Here is a 21,269-nt window from a genome sequence, read left to right as displayed (position 1 = left end):
AACTGATTTGATAAGTTATTGGTCATTAGCGGTGGTTAACAAGTTTAAATATAATTGTGGTTTGAGAAAGCAAAAGATACATCAATTATTAAAAGTCAACTGGCATATGTAAAAAACTTATACTATTTGGCGGCTTCATTATTGTTTTTTAAACTTATATTGGCGGCGCTAAAAATCAGCTAAATCAGTGTGCAAATAATTTTTCACGTCACCTATTCGGAAAAGGGCTTTTTCTTCCCCGCTAGGAGGGATCAAAGTGGCACTTTTCCTCCCTGCTAGGGGGGATCAAAGTGGCACTTTTCTGTTCTAGGACACTGTTTTTGTTATTTTTTGCATTCTAGCTTGAATAATATTTTGAAACATAATAATTTGTGTCAACACTAAGATTTTTTTATTTTCCTCATAGTTGATGTGAAAAGCAGTATGTGTCACACGGTATCAAAATTATTTCGTCTTGGGCGTTAACACTTGAATCCCTCATTACGCTCAGGATTCAATGTACGCCCTTGACGGAAATATATCATTTTGATCCCTTGTAATACAAACTACTATTACAGTACATATGGTGTTACTTTACCGCCCTAGGGCGGGATTAAGGACAATACGTGCCTATGTCAAAAATTTAAAGGACTATATGTACTGTAAAACGTTGTACAATAAAGAAGAAGAATAAAAGAATAAAATGTTTATTTTCTAATGAATATTCACAAAGCTTAGGTAAGTACAGTTTTTACTGACCTCCACACTAGGCAACACCTGTCCTGTGGAGGAGCTTGACAATTTAGAATACTATCTAAATAAGCAGTTTCGACTTATTCACATGATAGATGGTACTTGCCATAACTATTCCAAATTTACATCAAGGTACCTACATCAAACGGTCTTTGAGAAAAACGCATTTAACCGATTTGCAAGACCGAAGTGATCCCATAAGAGCACCGTGAACAAAGTTTTGTACGGTGCTCTAAAAATATATAACAGTAAAGGTAATAATTATAAAGTATTTCAGTGAGACTATTACAAAACTGAATTACACTAGTTTTATCATTTATAATGTATACAAAGCTAGTCAGCAGGTAATACTGAACACTGTGAAAGAAAAGTAAAACAAACTGAGAAGGAAAAAGAATGACTTTTAACATAAAAAAATAAATTTAAGTTACTAGTCTAATTTATGATTGTGTGTGTATGTGTGGGTGCTTGTGAATGTGGATGTGTTGTGTGTGTATGTGTGTGATTGAGTGCGTATGTTTATGTCCATATGAGTATGAAGGTTTGTATCAGTATGGTATTGTTGCGAACGCAACCTTTATTTGTATAATACAGTAACTAAACGCAGCCGTCGGGCTCGGCTAGTATTTGGAAGCTTTTTCTAAAGCACCAATAGGAGCGCTCCACATATTATGTATCGCGGCCAATTAGAGGCACCCAAATCTTAACCACTATTTTCGGACATTCAAATTATGCAAATCACTCTTTCATCAGCCTCCATACGATTACCACACCACTTTTACATTTAACCGTTTAGTCAAGGAACCCTTGTAAAACCAGTACCTATTGAAATTATAATAGTTTACTTCAAATCGAAGCTTTTTATTTGAGTCGTCGAGATCCTGACCTGCACGGCGGCTACAGGTATCCTTATGAGGTTTTCAGTCTCTGAGTAGGATAGGTGCATCAATACATATGCGAAAAGGTAATTCGCAACGAGTGGCGATAAATTGAAACACGACTGAACTTTCTTCCTACTTTTCAGACTTGTATCGTAATGTACCTACAAATGGGCACTTTGGCCACTTCACTATACCTAATATAATAGCGACTGCACAGTTTTTAAGAAGCAGAGATAATTAATTTGCGTTTAACTTTTCTATGCGAATCCTTGCTTAAACCAGTTTCTGCTGCATTATATAAGAACTCGAATAAAATTTAATTTATCCTTAACTTGGAATCGACAATAATACCTCGAATTCCTCGAATACGATATCCGTTTATTCTTTATTTTATATTTTCACTGGCTTCTGCCCGCGACTTTGTCTGCGTGAAATGATGATGATTGATAAAAACTACCCTATGTCCTTTCTCGGGGCCCAAACCCTCCAAAATACCAAATTTTGTCCAAATCGTTTAAGAGTCACGAAGAAACAGACAGACATACGTTCGCATTTATAATATTAGTATAAAAATAGTAAAAAAAAAATTGGCTTTTTCATACATTTTGGCTGGTCCATTTTTTATGGGAGGGTAAAATTTTTTTTTCGCGAGTTCGGGGTTGGTCCCATAGTAAAGTTGCTCAGTATAATCCCAAAACCTCCCTGGCAACGGGAATGCAGTTATTTTTTTAGCCAACCTGTAGATCTATAGATCGATAATAGACGTATAGATCTCAACTGCCCATCACTCGCGAAACCATTGGGAACACAAACAATGCCTGCATCTTGCAAACTTAACTTAATAACTTGAATCATAATAACCAGTTTGCGCATACGCACCCAACAAACCTATATCTATCTCCCTCTTACCCGCACTTAATGACCTTTAATGATACATCCGTCTCTGTCTAGAGGCTATCGTAGACTTGACCTTTTGTTATTCTAGTCATTCTTAAAGTGTAGTGCGTAGGAGATGCTCGTTTTATTTAAAATAATAAGGAAATAAGTGAAATAATAGTGAAAATACTTTTAAAATGGTAAGAATAGTGTTTTTTTCTTTAACTGGTGTTGTGCTTAAGTGATACGTAGTGATGTTAAAGGAAGTTTTTTAATTATGGTTTAATTAGTGTTGTGATGATTACCGGTTCTGGAGGTAGTTTTTTTAATTATTTACGGCATAACGGATGTTCTAGATGGAAAGACTGGTTTGTAATGGATTTTAAGTTTAGTTATTAGGTAAATAAGAAATAGACAATTTTGTACTTTTGTCCACATCACATAACATTATCAAATAATAAACTGAAATAAATGTCATATACTAAGAAAAAATGACCAAGGCCTGCCGCGATAGCAGAGGCCAGGACGCTGGTTCGATTCCAGCCTGCGGCACTGGAGGCCTTGGTCATTTTTAGGGTTCCGGACCCAAAGGGTAAAAACGGGACCTTATTACTAAGACTCCGCTGTCCGTCCGTCCGTCCGTCTGTCACCAGACTGTATCTCATCAACCGTGATAGCTAGGCAGTTGAAATTTTCACAGATGATGTATTTCTGTTGCCGCTATAACAACAAATACTAAAAAGTATTTGTAAATCCGGAACCCTCGGTGGGCGAGTCCGACTCGCACTTGTCCGATTTTTCTTAGTATATGACATTTATTTCAGTTTATAATTTATATAGTAGTGTTTCTACTTGAAATAAAAACAACATTGAAATATTTTCTGAAAAAAATTAATTTGTTCTATTACTTCAAATAGTATTATCATATAATTTTGAGACATGACATCAAATCATCAATACCTACATGTTGTACAAACAGCAACACTTAACTGTCCATCGGTGGACCGTATGACTTTTGTTATAAGGTTTACGAACTGTCCGTTAACAGTGTGGGTGCTGGGGCCCATTTCTCGAACAGTATTAGACTAATAATATTAGCCCACGAACTGTCAAATCGTATGGGTTACCATGGCAACACACTAATATTATTAGTCTAATATCGTTCGAGAAATGGGTCCCTGCGGGCTTAGCAAGGTTATATCATATTGCGCGTGGAATCTACTGTCGTCTTTTAACGATAGTCGTATTTTTATCGTTTTGCTGAACATGGTTACGGGCTACGATAAGAATACCACGTCGATATCGTATAAAGTTATCCACTATCATTCGTAAGTGACCACGATTGTCTATGCCTAGAGTTTATGAAAAATCCATTTAATGCCTGGCTTTATTAAAATGTCGGACGTGTGTCGGACGAAGTTTGAAAACGAATAGTTAGTTTTATTACTACACTTCCAAATTGAAAAATGTTTAAATGAGTGACAGCTTTATACAAATTGACTTACATTATAACATGAACGGATAATCGTGTTTTCTCAACTGACAATTCACTTGACATTGACAAGCGTCGCGTACGCGCATGATTCAGTGAATTTAGTGAAAATACAAACCAAGTCGAAGAAAAATACTGATTTGCTGTGTAAACTAAAAGAAATGCCACCCAAAATGTAAGTTTCTCTAATTTATTTATAGAAAAAGTTATAGTTCGTTTGATCATTAACTGGTTTTGTCATGAATATGTTTAATTTCAGTCGATGCTTCGGCGCACAAGAAAATGCTAGCCAAATATATAACTCAGCATCCCCTGTTCGCCTACACCTAGAGGGAGATCCATGAGCCTCTCGGAACCCAGAGATACAAAATGCAATGCTGCACAGTGCACACAAGTTCTAAGATCTAGAAGAAAGGATTGAAGATGTAAGTACACCTTTCTTAAACTAAAGCATGAAAAGTTTCTGGTGCCTTTTAATATTATTGACACCTAATATCTATTTCTTCTCATTCTATCTATTATGTTCTACTAAGTGACAAAAGTTTGTTAAAAACCTGTTCTATCACTACTATAATTGCAGGAAGTTGATTTGGCAACAATTATGTGTAAAAGTTACACTACAACACTACCTATGCATACATTTATTCACACTGCATAAAAAGTGCATACTTAAGGGTTCTAACAAATATTAAAATCTTTGAAACCCGTAGACCTCACTTTAAAAAATTAAATATATTTTTTTACTCTGTTTGTATATTCTAGAAGCTGGTTTTGTAGCAAGAATAAAAGTTTATTGAAAAAGAAAAAGACACACTTTATGCCATAAATATAAGACATAAAGATAAAATATTATTAATAAGTATTTAGTTTTTATGCCCGTTCCGGATGTGAACTCCCGCTCACTTAAATTTTAAGTCCTTCCTCTTCATAACCGTTTTATGTCTGATTGTTTTGCCGTTCAGGCAACCTATCTATGGAATGCACTCCCTCTACCTATAAGACAAGCCCCAAGAAAATTTGTTTTTTGAGTAGTCATGCTCGGTAGTCATCTGCTAAATGAAGAACTCATCTAGTGTCTATCATCCCATATACATATTAGTACATTTATTTTTATAACATATATGTATGTTTATGTTAGTATGTATATCTAAGATATACCTACTGCATTTGCTTTTTGATTGCTTTTTGCACCAACCTTTAGTGTTTATATGTGACGTCCCACGGGTAAAGGCACCTTATGGCGGTTGGCGCTTACGCTATTATTAACGCCGCTCCAATATTATTGCGGCGCTATGCGACGTAAGCGCCAGCCGCCATAAGGTACCTTTTGCCGTGGAACGTCACATACCGTAAAACGGGGTCAACAGAAATCGCGGGGTGAATAGAGAAATTTTGAACTTTTTCTTTCAAGTTGTTATATTTAAAAACGTACATCTCTAAAATAAGATTTTTGGAATGCGTATATAGTAGACTATTTATTCTCTACATTGGTACCAAAAGAACTTAATCAAACTGCCTAATAGTTAGATTTTTTTGACTCTAAAGTAAGGTCTCGCCGAGGTAAGAAATGAAACCTGTCTGAACTTTGTTCTAGCGGTAAATGTTTTGACATTAACTAAGTAAAAGTTAGCTAACCTGGTAATATAGTATCTGTAGTACCTAAATAATATATAATATCACTAATTTTCTCTATAATAAAGCATTTTTTGCAAAAAAACAATAACAAGCAAATTTACGTGATAAAGGGGTCAATGGACACGCATATGGGGTGAACAGTTACGTCATAGGGGGTGATTAGATACAACAAAGGGGTGTAAAGACACGCCTTGAGGGTTAAAAGACACAAAAAATAATTTTGTGTCAAATAGCTGTTTAACAGGTACCATTACCATTATACCATTTGCCAACAGAGTATCCACATAATAATGACCAAATTCGATGCCTATGACAACTAAAACTTAATATTTCTATTCACCCCTTTCTTGTGTCTGTCGACCCCGTTTTAAGGATATGGAGAAAACAGGTAGTTTTCTTTGATTTTCTCTGAATTGGGTAGATAAAAATTTATTTCACAAATGCAAAATTGAAGAACTAACCAAGACTCAAAAAATGATATCAAAATTATTACTTTATCATTTGGATTATTGGCGAAAATCCTCCTTGAAGTTGAAAATCGTGTCTTTTCACCCCGTTTTACGGTATTTGTTTCTATGGTTGACTGGTAGATAATGCCTTTTGGCATTTAGTTCGCCATTTTTACGTAATTCTATATGTTTGTGCAATAAAGTTTATAAAATAAATAAAGTAGCCATACCCACAAGTAACTTACAAATTCTCTGCAAGAGTTATTCAATACGAATAAATTGTATTAGTACCTATTCTACTAAGATTATAAAATAATATAATACCGACTCGTACAATATTCTTACTTATAACATGTAATATAGGAATACTAGGAACAGTTATGTTAGCACTAAAGCTGGCCATATACATTTGACAGCTAAGTTTGACCCACTTCCCGATTTCCGATTGAGCTGAAATTTTGCATACATAACAATATGTAAATCGGATGACTATTGCAATATTATGATGACATGGAGCTGATCTGATGATGGAGACATGAGGTGGCCATGGGAACACTGTGATAAAACAACGCAAACTAATTGTGCTTGGTGTTGTTAGAATGGACGCATGGAGTATTAGTTGCGTGTTGAAAGAAAAGTACAGTCAGCGATAAAAGCTTGTACCAAAAATGATATTTTTGCCAAAAACTTATATTGTTAGGGCTTGGGAGTAGAAGCTGGTTTCTTTACTGCTGGGAGCTGGAATATTTTTTTTGTTCAATTCAAGTGAGTGAAACCGTTGTCGTATAAACAATTTAAAAACATGTCTCACGAAAGTTTAATATCGATTATTTTTTTGTGTTTGGTAAAGTGGTTTATTGTACCTATACCTGACTATGGGAATGATTTTAGCAGCCTATGTATGTGTGTGGGTATGTTTGTGTCGTATATTACCCTACCATAGAATATCTGAGACAAATTTTGATAAATAAGGTGTTCGTTGGTTTGTTTTTAAGACGCAGGTGGTACAGAACTACACTTAATACATAATACTACTTTAATAACGGATAAATAATTACTAGAACAAAATTCAATTTATTTTCAATCGATAATTTGGACAACTGTAACAAAAAAATCCCCCTGGCTTAAAAACGAGAGCTTTCTAAAAGTGACATTAATTTCACATAATTTGCCAATGAACCGCTGTAAGTACTAGCCTGCGCCTGACCTCATCTAATCTAATTTGTTTCTGTTTCAGTCATAACATATTGGAGGCTTGAGAGACCATGCGATGCATCTCAGGCACTATCCGATCTACAACCGCCACTAGCTGCCGGCATTGAGTCATATTGCCCCTTCTCACATCCGACGACTCAAGGCGTTGAAGAGGGAGGTTGAGAATATCACGAATAACCCCACAATGCCTGTCCACGAGGAATTCTGCCGCTCGACTGCCCGCCGACCCTGTGCTACAGCTGGGAGCCTGAGCAGCTTTAATATTTCGGATAGGTGGATAGCGGAATGGTCTGCTTCGGCAGCTCGGAGTAGCTGTATATCTGACCCAAAGCCAAAAGGGTTTGACCTTCCTCGGAAAATCTGGTGCCGCCTGAGAACCGGACATGGCCGCTGAATGCCCTCATCAGTTTATGATATGAAATGAAATGAAATCACTTTATTGGAGCATTCCACGAGCTGTCCCATACAAACGCATTTTATTTCCTGTGTTGCGACTTTTTTTTTCGTCATTTAAAGCAAGCGATTAATTTTCCGTGCATATGTTTGACCATTTGTCATAGAAAAGGAAACTCTTATACCTGCAAATCTCCAGAAAATCCGCATTTCTACGGGACAAACGGTAGACAAATTGTCTTCATGGAATGCTCCACTGCCAAAACATGATAGGTTGATGGTAGAAAAAATATTAGGAATACAAACCATATACATATAAATTCTATGTTAAGTATGTACTAACTTATTCTTGGTTAAGTACTAACTTATTGTCTACTCTATACATAGGTAATTACATTTAGCAAGACATGTTGGCCGTGGGTACCAAGCTCAACATGTGCTAGACTGGCGTCCAGTGCTGGTTTTCAGTTTGGCCCCTTTTTGTTGGAGGTCTGAGAGGAATGTTGATCTTTTCTGCGCCGTTAAGCATTCTATTTATATTTGAAACGAAACTTATAGATGAGCAGTTATGAAATTGCAATAATATAATAATATGGATATCAATTAAAAGCTAGTGAGAAGACCATTCCATATATATAGGTGTCATACCTATCCACAAATAAAACAACAAACAACCTTTTCAGTTCATTAGTATTATCATTAAGCGCTTTACACGTAAGTTAGGCCGTCGAATCAGACAGAATGGTAAGGGCCCCCGCTCCGAGACGTTCCTGGTACAAAAGCTGTTCATAGTAATCCAGCAATAAAGCTGCTGGCATGATGGGCACTTTCACAGCGGGTACGGCAGCGAATGATTTGTTTGTACACCTACATTTAATGTGTAAATAAACTTTGTTTAATTTTTTGGCAATAGTTGTTTTATTTACCCATTTATAATATTCTAGCTAGCAGCCGACATTGTTAACTTATCTATAGAGTTTAGTAAACAAAAAAGACTTGACAACACCACGAGTGACGAGAATTGTCAAATGTTGTATCTACCAAATAGAATTTAACATAGTTTTTAACATTCAACATTAGTTATCGGCGTATTGAGTCTGACCGCAGTTATAGTCACTAGAGTAGACTTATTAGCATAATAGAGCATTTAGGAATATTCTTATTTGACCTTTTGACCGCCAGACTCACTAGACGCGCCTTTTCATACAAACGTAGTCCACATTTTTCTCTCTGGATAATAACATTAAATATTTTGATACAATTTGTTGTATATCAACATCAACTACACCCATGCCCCTACGTTTGTTCTTTTTTTTCAATTTATTAATTATTGTAAGAGTTAGGAGCATTTAAAAATTTGTATGAAATCTGTCTTCCGCTCCTAATTTTTACAATATTCAAAAATTCGAACGTAGAGGCATAGCTATATGGTTAATATACATTAAATTATGTAAAAATACTTTCCATAATGTCAATATCCAGAGAGGAAAATGAGGACTACGTTTGTATGGAGCAGCGGAAGCGGCCATCTCCCTTTCCTCTTAAATAAGAACGTGCCTAAAATGTTTTTATTACCTATGCTTTAATTGTACTATACTGCATATGAGTCGGATTTTACATTTAGAAGCTAGAAGAGTCACAAATTTTGTACGCATAAGGCTAAAATGAAAAATAAGAATAAGTGACACCTACATTGAAGCATGCCCGGGAATGCTGTTCTGTGTGAAGCTTATCCGTCTTCAATGTTTACTAGTCTCTACTTGTCTCTACTTGAAATATAGGTAAATTAGGTAGGTATTTGTGTGATAGTAAAACATAGTAATATGCGAAATATGTATTTATTAAGAGCCGGTTTTGTGCATGCTTGCATGCTTAGGAAGTCTTTTAGGAGCGCCTTCTCTAATTTTTCCCTTGATTCACGAGAAGTTTTCTGGAAGAAAAAGAAGGAAATAAGTAAAAGTAGGTTCATGTGGCAGCGATGGAGTAAATATTTTCACATGAGTGCAGTCTAGTGCACCCAAGATATATACTAAACAATCGCCAGGAATAATATCCATTAAACAAGGCAGCACATTAGAACTAGGTGCCTTAGTTAAACCTAATAAGTATTGCATTCCCAGATTATATATCCCAGAGATAACTACTTATCATACACAACTATCAAACAATAGGTAGGTACATAACTCAATGCACAATACAGCCGCAATCATACTTATTCAAAAAAGTAAAAGTTACTAAGACAGTCCTTGTGGAAAGTCACAGTTTTTTATGTCTAATACTTAATTCAGTGCTCAAAAGAACTTACCTTCTGTTTACAGCATCTACAAACTGCTCGAGATAGGTTCAGGCTTACAGTAGTGTGGCCAATCCAGTCAGTAGTGCTCCAATGGACAAGCCATGATCTTGACTAGTCCCGCGTTGGTAGTTGCCATCAGCTAGCAGGTGTAACTGTTACACACCAGCAGCTGCTGCTGCTGCTGGTGGTGTAGGTGTGCTGCTGATGTTGTGTATACTGTTAGAACCTAAAACAAATAAGTACCTAATTACAGTACCGGCCAATAATATATCACCTCCATGCTTTTACGGTATAACTTTTTTTTTATATTTCTGAGTGACTTCTACAGCTTTAGGTAGTTTAGTACTATTCCTTGTCCAGCGATGAGAAAAATTGATCTCATGTAATGATTTTTTCATAGAGGTTTTTTGTTTTAATGTATGGTCAACTTCATTATTTTTAAAGAGCTTTTTTAGTAGTATGCTGAGTCTCTTATTGTAGTTCACAGTATTTCAGTATTCATAATATCTTATACCTTTAAACGAGCAATTCTTGTATATTTATTTATTTAAATGTATATAGTAACAGCACCAGTCATGGGACATTTAAGAGGAAATTTGGAGTATTTATGATATTTCCCTTGTACATGTAAATGGTCTACCGCTTAGCGTGTTAAAAGATGAAAGTCCTATCCGCCTTTCATGTTTTAGGCGTGTTGTATCAAAGATACTGCAATGAGTTTCCACATAATTAACAAATTAAAACTATGCTTTTTTTCTCCAGTCATGGACACCAAAGCTCCAGTAATGGGCCCCCGGTAATGGACGTGGATCCAGTAATGGGCCCCCTATAATGGACAATTGCTCTATCAGTATAAAATATTGAAATGGGGAATAAGTTATGGCAAAAAAATCAATTTTTGGTATAAGCTTTTATCGCTGAATGTATTTTTCTTTCCGCAGCCAATTATTATTGTATTAGATTCATCGAGACAATTCTAATATACCCAAACACAATTAGTTAGGGTTTATTGCGATAAAGTTTCCATGGCCACCTCCTGTCTCCATCATCAGATCAAGTCCATGTTATCATAATATTGCATTATCATCCGATTTGCATACTTAATTACGTACTTACACAAAATTTCAACTGAATCGGAAATCGAAAAGTGGGTCAAATTCAGCTACCAAGATTTGACCCACACTAACTAACAAGGCAAGTTAAATAAAAGTTTGGAAAAACGATATTAATTTATCCTAAGTCCGAGAATACCTCCTGGTTGACATATTTCGTAACTACATTTTACTTCTGTATTGTTTAAAACATGAAATTATGGCATGGCAAGCATCATTATGTCAATTGTCCCATCATAGGAGGTATGCAGTTTTACAGCTCCTATAATGGGATTGGGCCAAATACCACTATTTTTTTACATCTGAGGAGTCACAACATAGTGTGTTGTATACCTTATCTCATGGTAAATGCAATTAACAAAACACATTCTAGTTTTCATCAAGTATTAATTAATTAAAATTTAATAAATTAACTCACCTCTCTTAGCGAAGTTGTTAAGAATTTTTAGTGATATTTTTTTTCAGTGGCACGACAACTTTTGGGTTGACGCACATTTCTTAAAAAATAACCGAATTTCATAAAAATTCAAACATAATCAGCTCTAGGACTCTTATTTATGATAAAAATATATCCAGTGTTTATAAACTACTTTTATATACTTATTTTAGAGGAATTGTGTTTTTTCGTCCCATTACTGGTTCCGTGTCCATTATAGGGTATACTACTATATATAGGTATTTCGGGGATATCGGAAACTGCTCTAACGATTTCCATGAAATTTGCTATATGGGGGTTTTCGGGGGCGAAAAATCAATCTAGCTAGGTCTCATCTCTGGAAAAACACGCATTTTTGAGTTTTTATATGTTTTCCGAGCAAAGCTCGGTCTCTCAGATATTATTCATATAAAATGACTAGTAAAATATGAAATCTACAAACTAACCTACTACAAGTTCATACAAAAACACACAAAGGTGATATGTTATTGACCGGTACTGTAAATCTAATTTTGTCAAGTAGATTTTCCCCTTTAGGTTCGGAGGTTAGGATATGAATGTTGAAGTAAATAGTAGCTTAAGTAACCTCTGTTAGTAGGTTAGTAGCATAAGTAAGAGATTGTACAACAGATATCTTAACATACTAACTTTTACATATAATAATGAGGCCGGTACCTAGTATTGAAGAGTTTAGTAGCATTGTCATTAAGACGTCTGTTTTACATAGAATCAATGATTTCAAATATAATAGGGTCTATGCATAGAATACATATTAACTTTATAAGAAACACTGTAATTTTATTGCTTTACCTTTGAAAGAGGTGTTTTGGTAGGTAACCCATCACCGTTTTGAGGCTCGGCGTTAAGTTCGGCACATAAGTAAATGCACTGCACACTCCGCACGCAACGCTACGCACTTTGTAAATATGCCGAAACTCTTCGTCCGGCATATCAAATAGGCTGCAAGCGTTTCTTAAAGCTGTTTAAACGAGATTTTTCTTCAACAGCAGGCGCGAGTAGGAATAATAAAATTTGACTTCCCTGCGAAGAAAATATTGACAATATTATATACAGCGGAACATTGTAACTAAAAACTCTCAATATAAACATAGAAAAACTGATATTTACCTGTAATTTATACCTTAAAATATGATTATTCACTACTTTTGCTTTCACGACAAGGCTTATCGTCATCTAAGAAGCACGTAGTTAAAATTAACTAAGTTGAACTGTCAAAATGGGACAATCTGTCAAATTATCCACATCTTATCCAACTACCATGTTATGCAAATTGTCTTCTATCATCTACCGCTGTCAAATGTGGATAACTCCATATATCGTCTGCAACCATAGTATGGATGATAAATCGACGATAACGGCCGCTTTATCATCACCATATTGCGTGATAACTACCTTGTCGTACAACCTTGCTAAGCCCGCTGGTCTGATGGTATCACAAAAGCAAAGACATATGTAACTTCGTATAAGATGAATAAAGTCTAAGGAAAAAACGTGCCTCGGAAATCAAGAAAAAGTCATTCTCGGATAGATGGCGCACACACCTTTAGCCTACGCTCGGCTAGACGTGACGACACCGTTTCGTATTTAACAATTTTAACACATAGATATCAGTGAATGAACATGGGTCAAAATGATATAAAAATAATAAAATCATTTATCCATATATGTATATACATTTTTTTGATAAATTTATACGTTTTCATTTTGAGTTTTAGTCGTGTGTCGATAGATGGCAGTAAATTTACTGTGACTACAAAATTTACTATGACAGGACCCCTCTATACTATCTATTCTCTTTGACAAAAGTTACTTCCTGACTCAATACATCTTATGGTAGATCTTAAAATTTACTACTAAACCCTGTTTTCCTATACCAGATAGGTACTAAAATTCTGTTTTCGTACAAAATTTGTCCATAAATATCAATATCTATGGTTGAAATAGGTACTTGGACAAATTGGTAAGTACATGAAATAATATCTGGGAGACCGAGCTTTGCTCGGAAAACATATAAAAACTCAAAAATGCACGTTTTCCCAGAGATAAGACCTAGCTTGATCGAGTTTTCGCCCCCGAAAATCTCGAAATCGATAGAGCCGTTTCCGAGATCCCCGAAATATATAAATAAACAAGAATTGCTCGTTTAAAAGTATTGGAATATAAAAAACATTAAATTTAAAAATAAAACCACCGCTATAAATCAATATTAATAAAACGTATCTTACCTAATTACCACCTCTACAAAATCTGCTTTCTAATAAAAAAAAGCGCATCCAAATTGGCTCACCTGTTTACGAGTTACAATGCCACAGACAGACACACACACATAGCGGACAAACTTATAAAGCAACCTCTTACAAACTTCTGTAACTTTATCTCTTTCTAACAAACATAAATATCAAAATGACAGAAAGGGACAAACGATTATCAACTGCTTGTAAAATAAGATTATTATTTATTTATTTAAAAATGTAACATTTAAGTAGTAAAAAGTAAACTAAAATTAAAATACCTACAAAACTAAAACTAATACCTAAAAAATACTAGAAATCTATATCTAAAGAGACCCCTGCTGGGGCATAGTGCCTAGGATGCAGGTAGCATTTCCTCGCTGAATCACAACGCTTATTCGATTAGATCATGGTTCTCCAAACCCCGGCCCGCGGGCCAAATCCGGCCTGCGACACGTTCCAATCCGGCCCGCCGACACCCAATGCGAGTGCCCACTGTCCGGCCCGCGGGAGCCAGGTTCAGCATTCATTGAGAGTGGAACTGTTCCTAACAGCAGCAACCAGGCACCCTCCCCCGGCGCAAAAACCGACGGTGGCCCGCGCGAAATTTTCTGAGGCGCAATATGGCCCTCAGGTAAAAAAGTTTGGAGACCCCTGGATTAGATTGTTGTTAGATTTGACACACGTTTATGAATTTTATGATGAATAGGTAACGCCAGATTACTTATTCCTCTGTTACTATTAATAACTTTGCTATTACTAATCACAACTTAGTACCTATAAAATTACGATAGTCAACGTCCATTGTCATGACATGACAAACAAAAGTATTGACGTATCGTTTAGACCAGCGGTCGGCAACCTGCGGCCCGCGGCCCGCATGCGGCTCGCGAAACTGTCACTTGCGGCCCGAGAGGCGCCTTGGCTATTTTGTATGTAATAGTGACAAACGACAATGTCTGCTAAAGTCACAAATATTACCAAAGTGCGGCCCGCGACAACTTCGTTAACTAACTATGTGGCCCTTGGCTGCTAAAAGGTTGCCGACCGCTGGTTTAGACCAATATAATGGTAATTAGGTTTTCTTTTCATTCATTTTTAGGGCTCCGTACCCAAAGGGTAAAAACGGGAGCCTATTACTAAGACTCCGCTGTCCGTCTGTCCATCCGTCTGTCTGTCACCAGGCTGTATCTCATGAACCGTGATAGCTAGGCAGTTGAAATTTTCACAGACAATGTATTTCTGTTGCCGCTATAACAACTAATACAAAAAATAGCATAAAATTAATATTTAAGTGAGGTTAGTGAGGCTCCCATACAACAAACGTGATTTTATTGCCGTTTTTGCGTAATGGGACGAAAGCCTTCGTGCGCGAGTCCGACTCGCACTTGGCCGGTTTTTTCGGTGTGCACTCGCAACTGGTGTGACTTACTTCATTGGCTCAATGACTCAAAAGGGATATTGGCTTCTGACTCAAGAGAACGCCACTCTGCCCTATTCTGCGCCACTTCACGCCACTTCACGCCACTTGGGTACTTCGAGGGCGGACAAGTCTTTTAGGGCTTCTTGTGACACGTGGTATTAGTAGGTATTTATTTTGTGGCGTTATCAACTTATCACTTTGTAAACAAAACAGTGTAAACATAATATTATTCAAATCACTTCTACGTAAAATAAAAACATTATCCTAACTAAATATCTTATCACTTCTAAGTGTAGCAATACTAGCAATCATCTTGAAACATCCGACCTTGACATCAAGAGGCAAGTGGAAGAACGCTTCTTTATCATGTATGTGGTTAATACTACAGCTATGCTCCTGTGAAGAAAATGGTATATAATGTGCAACTTGCGAAAATTTTAGTCTTTACTTCAGGGGTCCTATAGTCTGTATCTTTAGGTATTTAAATATAATAAGTAAACAAGCAATTTGTACATTTTCGGGTAGTTATAACATTTATTGGTTAACCAACTAAATACAAAACCGCCTGGATCTATCACTGCACGACCACTTTAACCTCGATTATTTGATCATGTAATGTTTTCATCTACCCTCAACTGGCTTAAGCAGCCATTTGAGGGTAGTTTTTGTTTACTTTTATTTAAACACCTAAAGATACAGAGTATACTTATTATTATTAACCTAAACTTACCAATTCTAAGAATTCTAAGTATAGCAATCTTGAAACATCTGCCCTTGACATTAAGCGATATTTTGCTCGCCTAGCGCACACAAGCACAAGGAAAACCCGCTAATTACTCGTCGGTGATTGTTTGTGCCTCTTAATTGATTACCGGCATAGGCCGAGAGCAAGTGCAAATATTAGTGGGAAATAATCTGTGGTAAAAGTAATTAGTAAACTTTCAAGAAAAGAGCGTACTCCCATCTTAACACATTCAGTGCCAGCCCGAGCTACGCGCTACGAGCGTAGCCGATAACACGGGAAAAACCGTATGTAGCGAAAAGCGCCTACGAACAGTGAACTCCCCTAGGGAGTCGCTGGCACTGAATGTGTTAAAGGCCGGCAACGCGCTTGCAACCCTGGTGTTGCGGGTGTCCATGGGCGGCGGTAATCGCTTACCATCAGGTGATCTGTCTGCTCGTTTGCCTCCTATATCATAAAAAAATTTTATTAGTGTTGACAAGTGTAATTAATAAAGGAAAATAATTTGTGGAAAATGCGACATTAATTAGAGTGCTGTAAGGTTTAAACAAAATGGTGCTAAAATAACAGTAACAATGAAGAATCAGGTTAATTTATTTATTTAAAACAATATACCAAAAAAAAACAATATTGAATAACATTCTCAGTAATCTCCTAATTCAGTTGCTAATGCTAATGCTAGAATTCTCCATTTATGACGTAAATGTGCTCCCATTTTCAAATTTCTTCAAATCTAAAATGTATTCCTGAAAGCTGCAACTGACTCCAGCCAACTAGTTTTCCGTTTTATGGACTTAAAACGGAAGTTATTCAAAAGTAGGTTCTTCGATAGTTTGCCTATCAATGTGCCATCTTGAATTTTTCCGGTAATAAAAGTTAGAGACCATTTGGGGGTCTTCTCTGGTATTTGTAGATACAAAGACAAAAATAAGATAATATTTAATTTATTTAACAAAACTTATAAATTACTTATTATTAAAATAGGAGAGAACAAAGTGGATTTTTTCTGTTCCAGGATATTTCATTGCCAGTATAAAATATTAACACATTTAAATATGAAAATATGTAGTATGCACATAATCGATTATAATAAATATAATAAAAATATATTAAAACTAATTATACAAATAAGACAAAAATAATACAATAGTATAAAATCGAAAGTGTAAACAGTTGTAACATTAACATAATATTAGACGACTGTAGGTAATCGATATGTGTACAAAAATAAACAATCTAACAATAAAAAAATATAAGAATGCTATGACTGCTCGAATAAATAAACTGTCCTGCAGTTTGGCAGAAGAAAAAATCTGTACAAATAGGGTTTATTTCGCCTGAATAAATGATTTATTTTGTATTTCTTTAAAAAAAAGGGAAAAAAAACCTAATCTCTTTGTTTTTCCTATTGCCTCCATTTTTCTTCTCATTATTAGGTAAAGTTAGAGTTATAATAGATGTCTCATTTATTACAAGCAAAATTATTGATTTATTCTCCTATCGTCTAAGTAGTTACTAAACAAGTTTGCACTTCCTAACATAAGCTAATACATACCTAATACAGCTGCTATTGTATAATTTGAGCTCGTTTGACAACGGGTTAATTTGACCCGATGCAGTATATTTAACCGCCACACCAATACCATATTTTACCGCCATTAACAATATAATTATAGTAACAATACCAAAAAGATTTTGTAAAAATTTACCAATTGCGTAGTGAAACTTACTAAAAAAAGGTGAGTAACACAGTAAATATTTCACAACTTTCCTGGTACATGAAATTTCCCCAAATTCCTACAGCAAGCTTATTCCCAGGGCGCCATGTGAAACGTGCTATTTTAAAAGGTAAATAAGATTGCAAAGCTCCGGCTTGTTCAATAAAGCATAGCACGTTAGCACAGAAAATAAAATTAACTTAATTAGTAAAAATGTGGTGTCAAAAATTGCTTGCTGGAGGAACCTATTTTGGGAGATAAAAAGCGAACAAATTTATATTTAAGGAACTTTATTTATTACTAAAATCTTGCCTATGCAATGTTAGTGGCTTAACCTAAACTTATGACCTCTGTGTGAACCTCTAACTTGATTTGACGACACCTAATGGTAGAACTTAGCTCAGTGGACGGCGGGGCCGCTTAATAGGTCCAGAATAAAGCTTCACACAGAATTCTACTTATTTAAGAACTAAATTATCGTAACTCTAAATTCGATGTACCAGGATTTTCAAAAGTCTTTATGCTACTTTAATGGTTGCTCATAGTTTTAAATTCACTCTACACTTTACAGCTGGTGCTGATGCCCTACAAAATTAAAACATGGAAAGGACCGACCTCAGGATGAAAACCTTCCTCAGACGCTGCGGGGTGTCAGGCTGGTTTCCCCGAGAAGGCTAGAAGCTGAGCGGAGATGTAGAGCTCAGGGGCCGCGCACGTGGTACCAAGACGACGTGGCAGAGGCAGATGGGATGCTTAATTCCTCGATCCAGGAGGTCTCCCAAACAATATTCATAAATTGACTTCCAAGCTTTTGAAATGATGAAATAAATTTAATTTAAATTTAATTTAAATTCCCGGCTCCTGTAAACCGAGAAAAGGTTATATTAGCCGATGCCCTTTATGGCCGCTAGAGAAGAAACGAAACAATTGAAAATTTAGCTCACCGCACTGAAAGCTGCTAAGACTTCTGGCGGAGCGCTCCCTTCCCTCGAGCAGGAGTCACTCTGCAAAGAACCAAAACCTGGTTAAGAACAAACCCACAACGTTTCGCGCCATTGTGGAGTTGATCACCACGAAATTTAATTAGTACTCACTCAGTGGAGCTTCCGAAGGACTCAAGCCGTTTCCATCTTTCAGACCACCATGTCGAAAGTGTGGTCTTCCCATGAATTGTGCTCTTGCGAGCGAGTGTCCCCAGAGGGGTTCCCAAATCAAATGTGCAAATCATTCTCGAATGAACTCCTCCAATATGGAGGTCCCTGAGGGCCTAACAAAAGTAGGGTGGCAGTCCCTTGAAGACACAAATCCTTCGAAAATTCTATCTGAATTGTTTAGACAATTTCACTCCTGAGCCTAAGAAATATATTTTTATCATTAAATCTAATATTGTTTCATTCCAGAGCCACTTTGTAAGTCTGTAATTTCTATGTTTTGTTTTATATCAAAATTATTTTTTACCTGAAAAAACATACCTAAATCATACAAAGTTTTCCTGGAGTGACAATATAAATATCTCAAGTTTTAATTATTTTTACTCGTATGACAACCCCGACAACAGATAAGCATCTAGAGGTGCATCTGAATGCAACAGATTATGCAAAGAAGTGCAATTAATATAGTTCGTTTCGGACACTGTTAAAAACGTTGAAATAAGAAAAAGTATTTTTCTTTTAATTATGAATCATCTCATAATACTTAATATAAATTTAGAAAAATGTACTACGTTACAAACTGAATAATAATTTGCTCTAGTCATACTCGCGCCGCTCGTTGAGCATATCTTCCGTAACTTCTTGCTATATTTTATACGACTTTTAGCGTTTTTCGACTAAACATACGTGAGTGATCCGTTCTTGATATATTTAATATTTATTTATTTATATTTCAAACAAGTTAAACAGCATAAAAGTAAAAATACCAAACCACTGCTAACATACACAGAAAGTTGAAAGAAAACGAAAACAATAGGTATACAAAATATGTACTTATGTGTGTCTCACGGAAGTTTTCTTATTAAATATATTTTATATGTTTAATTTTGATGACTCCATCGTTGATGTTTTCGGCCTGAGACCTACCTAAATTAGCAACTAACAAATAATAGGTCGCAGACATGGTATAATAATATACTCCGCCTGGTACTCTATTCCCGTCTTTTCTAGGTCACCTGACTGACACAAGCCTACGTCATCATGCGACAGCGCTATATGATAATATGCGATAGCGCTATACAAAGTGGCAATGTTATTGTGACGTAGGCTTGTGTCACTCTGGGAAGAGAAGACCATGTTTTATTAGACTATGGTCGCAGACACAAATTCTATTTCTACATCAAAACTAGAATCGCCCCCCTGGCCACTTGCCAGGCCTCTAGTATACACACCAGCATCCTAATTTATAAGATTGGTCTGTCCAAGATCCTGAATGACCGAGCGAACTTTCGCGATTGCATCCCGTACTTATGCTTATTAACTTGGCTGGTAGCCATCTTAAGAGGTTGTATTTGCGGGGCAAATTTGTACTAGAGTTAATGTTCATTAATTAAAGTGCTTCGCTAGTAATGAAGTTATAAGCTCGCAGCTCTGGAGTTTTCTTTGTTATCTATTGGATTCAACTTATTGGGTTAAAGATTAATCGACGGATTGATCACTACTGTCTTATACATATTAATCTCGTATAAATGAAATTTGGATTAATTATCCCTCTGTTTTTATAGTGCTACTTATTTTGTGTTATGTTTTTATACCTTGTCAAATTACACAAATTACTAATAGAAATGTTCTCAAAGTAAAATAAAATATCTCCAAGGTAAAAAAAGCACAGATCTTCTGTAAATACTGGAGTTAGACCAAGAAAAGTCTGCAACGATTTTGATATAGCACACCCATTGCCAGTGTTATTTATACCTCATAATTTCATAGAAGATTGACGTTTAAAATAACACTGACTTGTTGCAGACTTGTCTTGGTCTAACATAAAATTTAAATCATTTCATTAATATTTTACATAGTAAAATCCAATCACTAAAACAGTAATTTAATTACTAATCGTAATATCAATTTGTGTTAAAAATAGCATCTAAAACCGACCTCTGACTCTCGGCCTATGATGATACACGAAAATGCAACACAAACAATTATTTGCGTGCGTGCCACTCACAAGCGGTATTATGTTATGATTATGACAGTTTTAGATCACGAGGAAATTAAGAACGCAGGCAATTGCTAAACCAGTGAATTTCATCGTTATTTACCTACTATTCAGGCTGATTCCGGAGACGTTAGCAGGACTAAGGGCGATTGTGCACTACAATGAATTTTACTGTCCGGCAGTCCGAGTTTTTACGGTCCGATATGGCACGCCATTAAATGTATATAGTAGCTTGTGCACTAGACGTAATTTTACCGTCCGACATTTTACTTTTCCCCATTCCGGACAGTTTTTTTCCGGTCCGAGATGATAGCTATGAAAAACGTGTTTATGCTTGTGCACTGCGTCTGGAATTAGTATTATTCATGACTTGGCCGGGCGGGGGCGGGCTAGGGGGGTTGTGTGTTTCATGCCACTGCGCCGCACCTGCGAGTATAAAGACGGACAAGTGCACAAGCCAATCATCC

General features: G+C 36.1%; 1 protein-coding gene across 3 annotated transcripts in view; it reads left to right on the top strand.

The window, feature by feature from the left end:
* Nucleotides 1–2,539: 2,539 nt before the first annotated feature.
* Nucleotides 2,540–21,269, top strand: part of LOC134799874 (proclotting enzyme-like) — a 51,212-nt gene continuing 32,482 nt past the window's right edge. For all 3 annotated transcript variants that reach the window (XM_063772292.1, XM_063772291.1, XM_063772293.1), the window contains exon 1: nt 2,540–2,689. In XM_063772292.1, the coding sequence (XP_063628362.1) occupies nt 2,687–2,689 (3 nt within the window). In that variant the 5' untranslated portion in view covers nt 2,540–2,686. The remainder of the gene's footprint in view (nt 2,690–21,269) is intronic.

This window comes from Cydia splendana, chromosome 19 (genome assembly GCF_910591565.1).
Source record: "Cydia splendana chromosome 19, ilCydSple1.2, whole genome shotgun sequence".
In the NCBI taxonomy this organism is placed as follows: domain Eukaryota; kingdom Metazoa; phylum Arthropoda; class Insecta; order Lepidoptera; family Tortricidae; genus Cydia; species Cydia splendana.
This window is presented reverse-complemented; position numbering and strand designations above follow the sequence as displayed.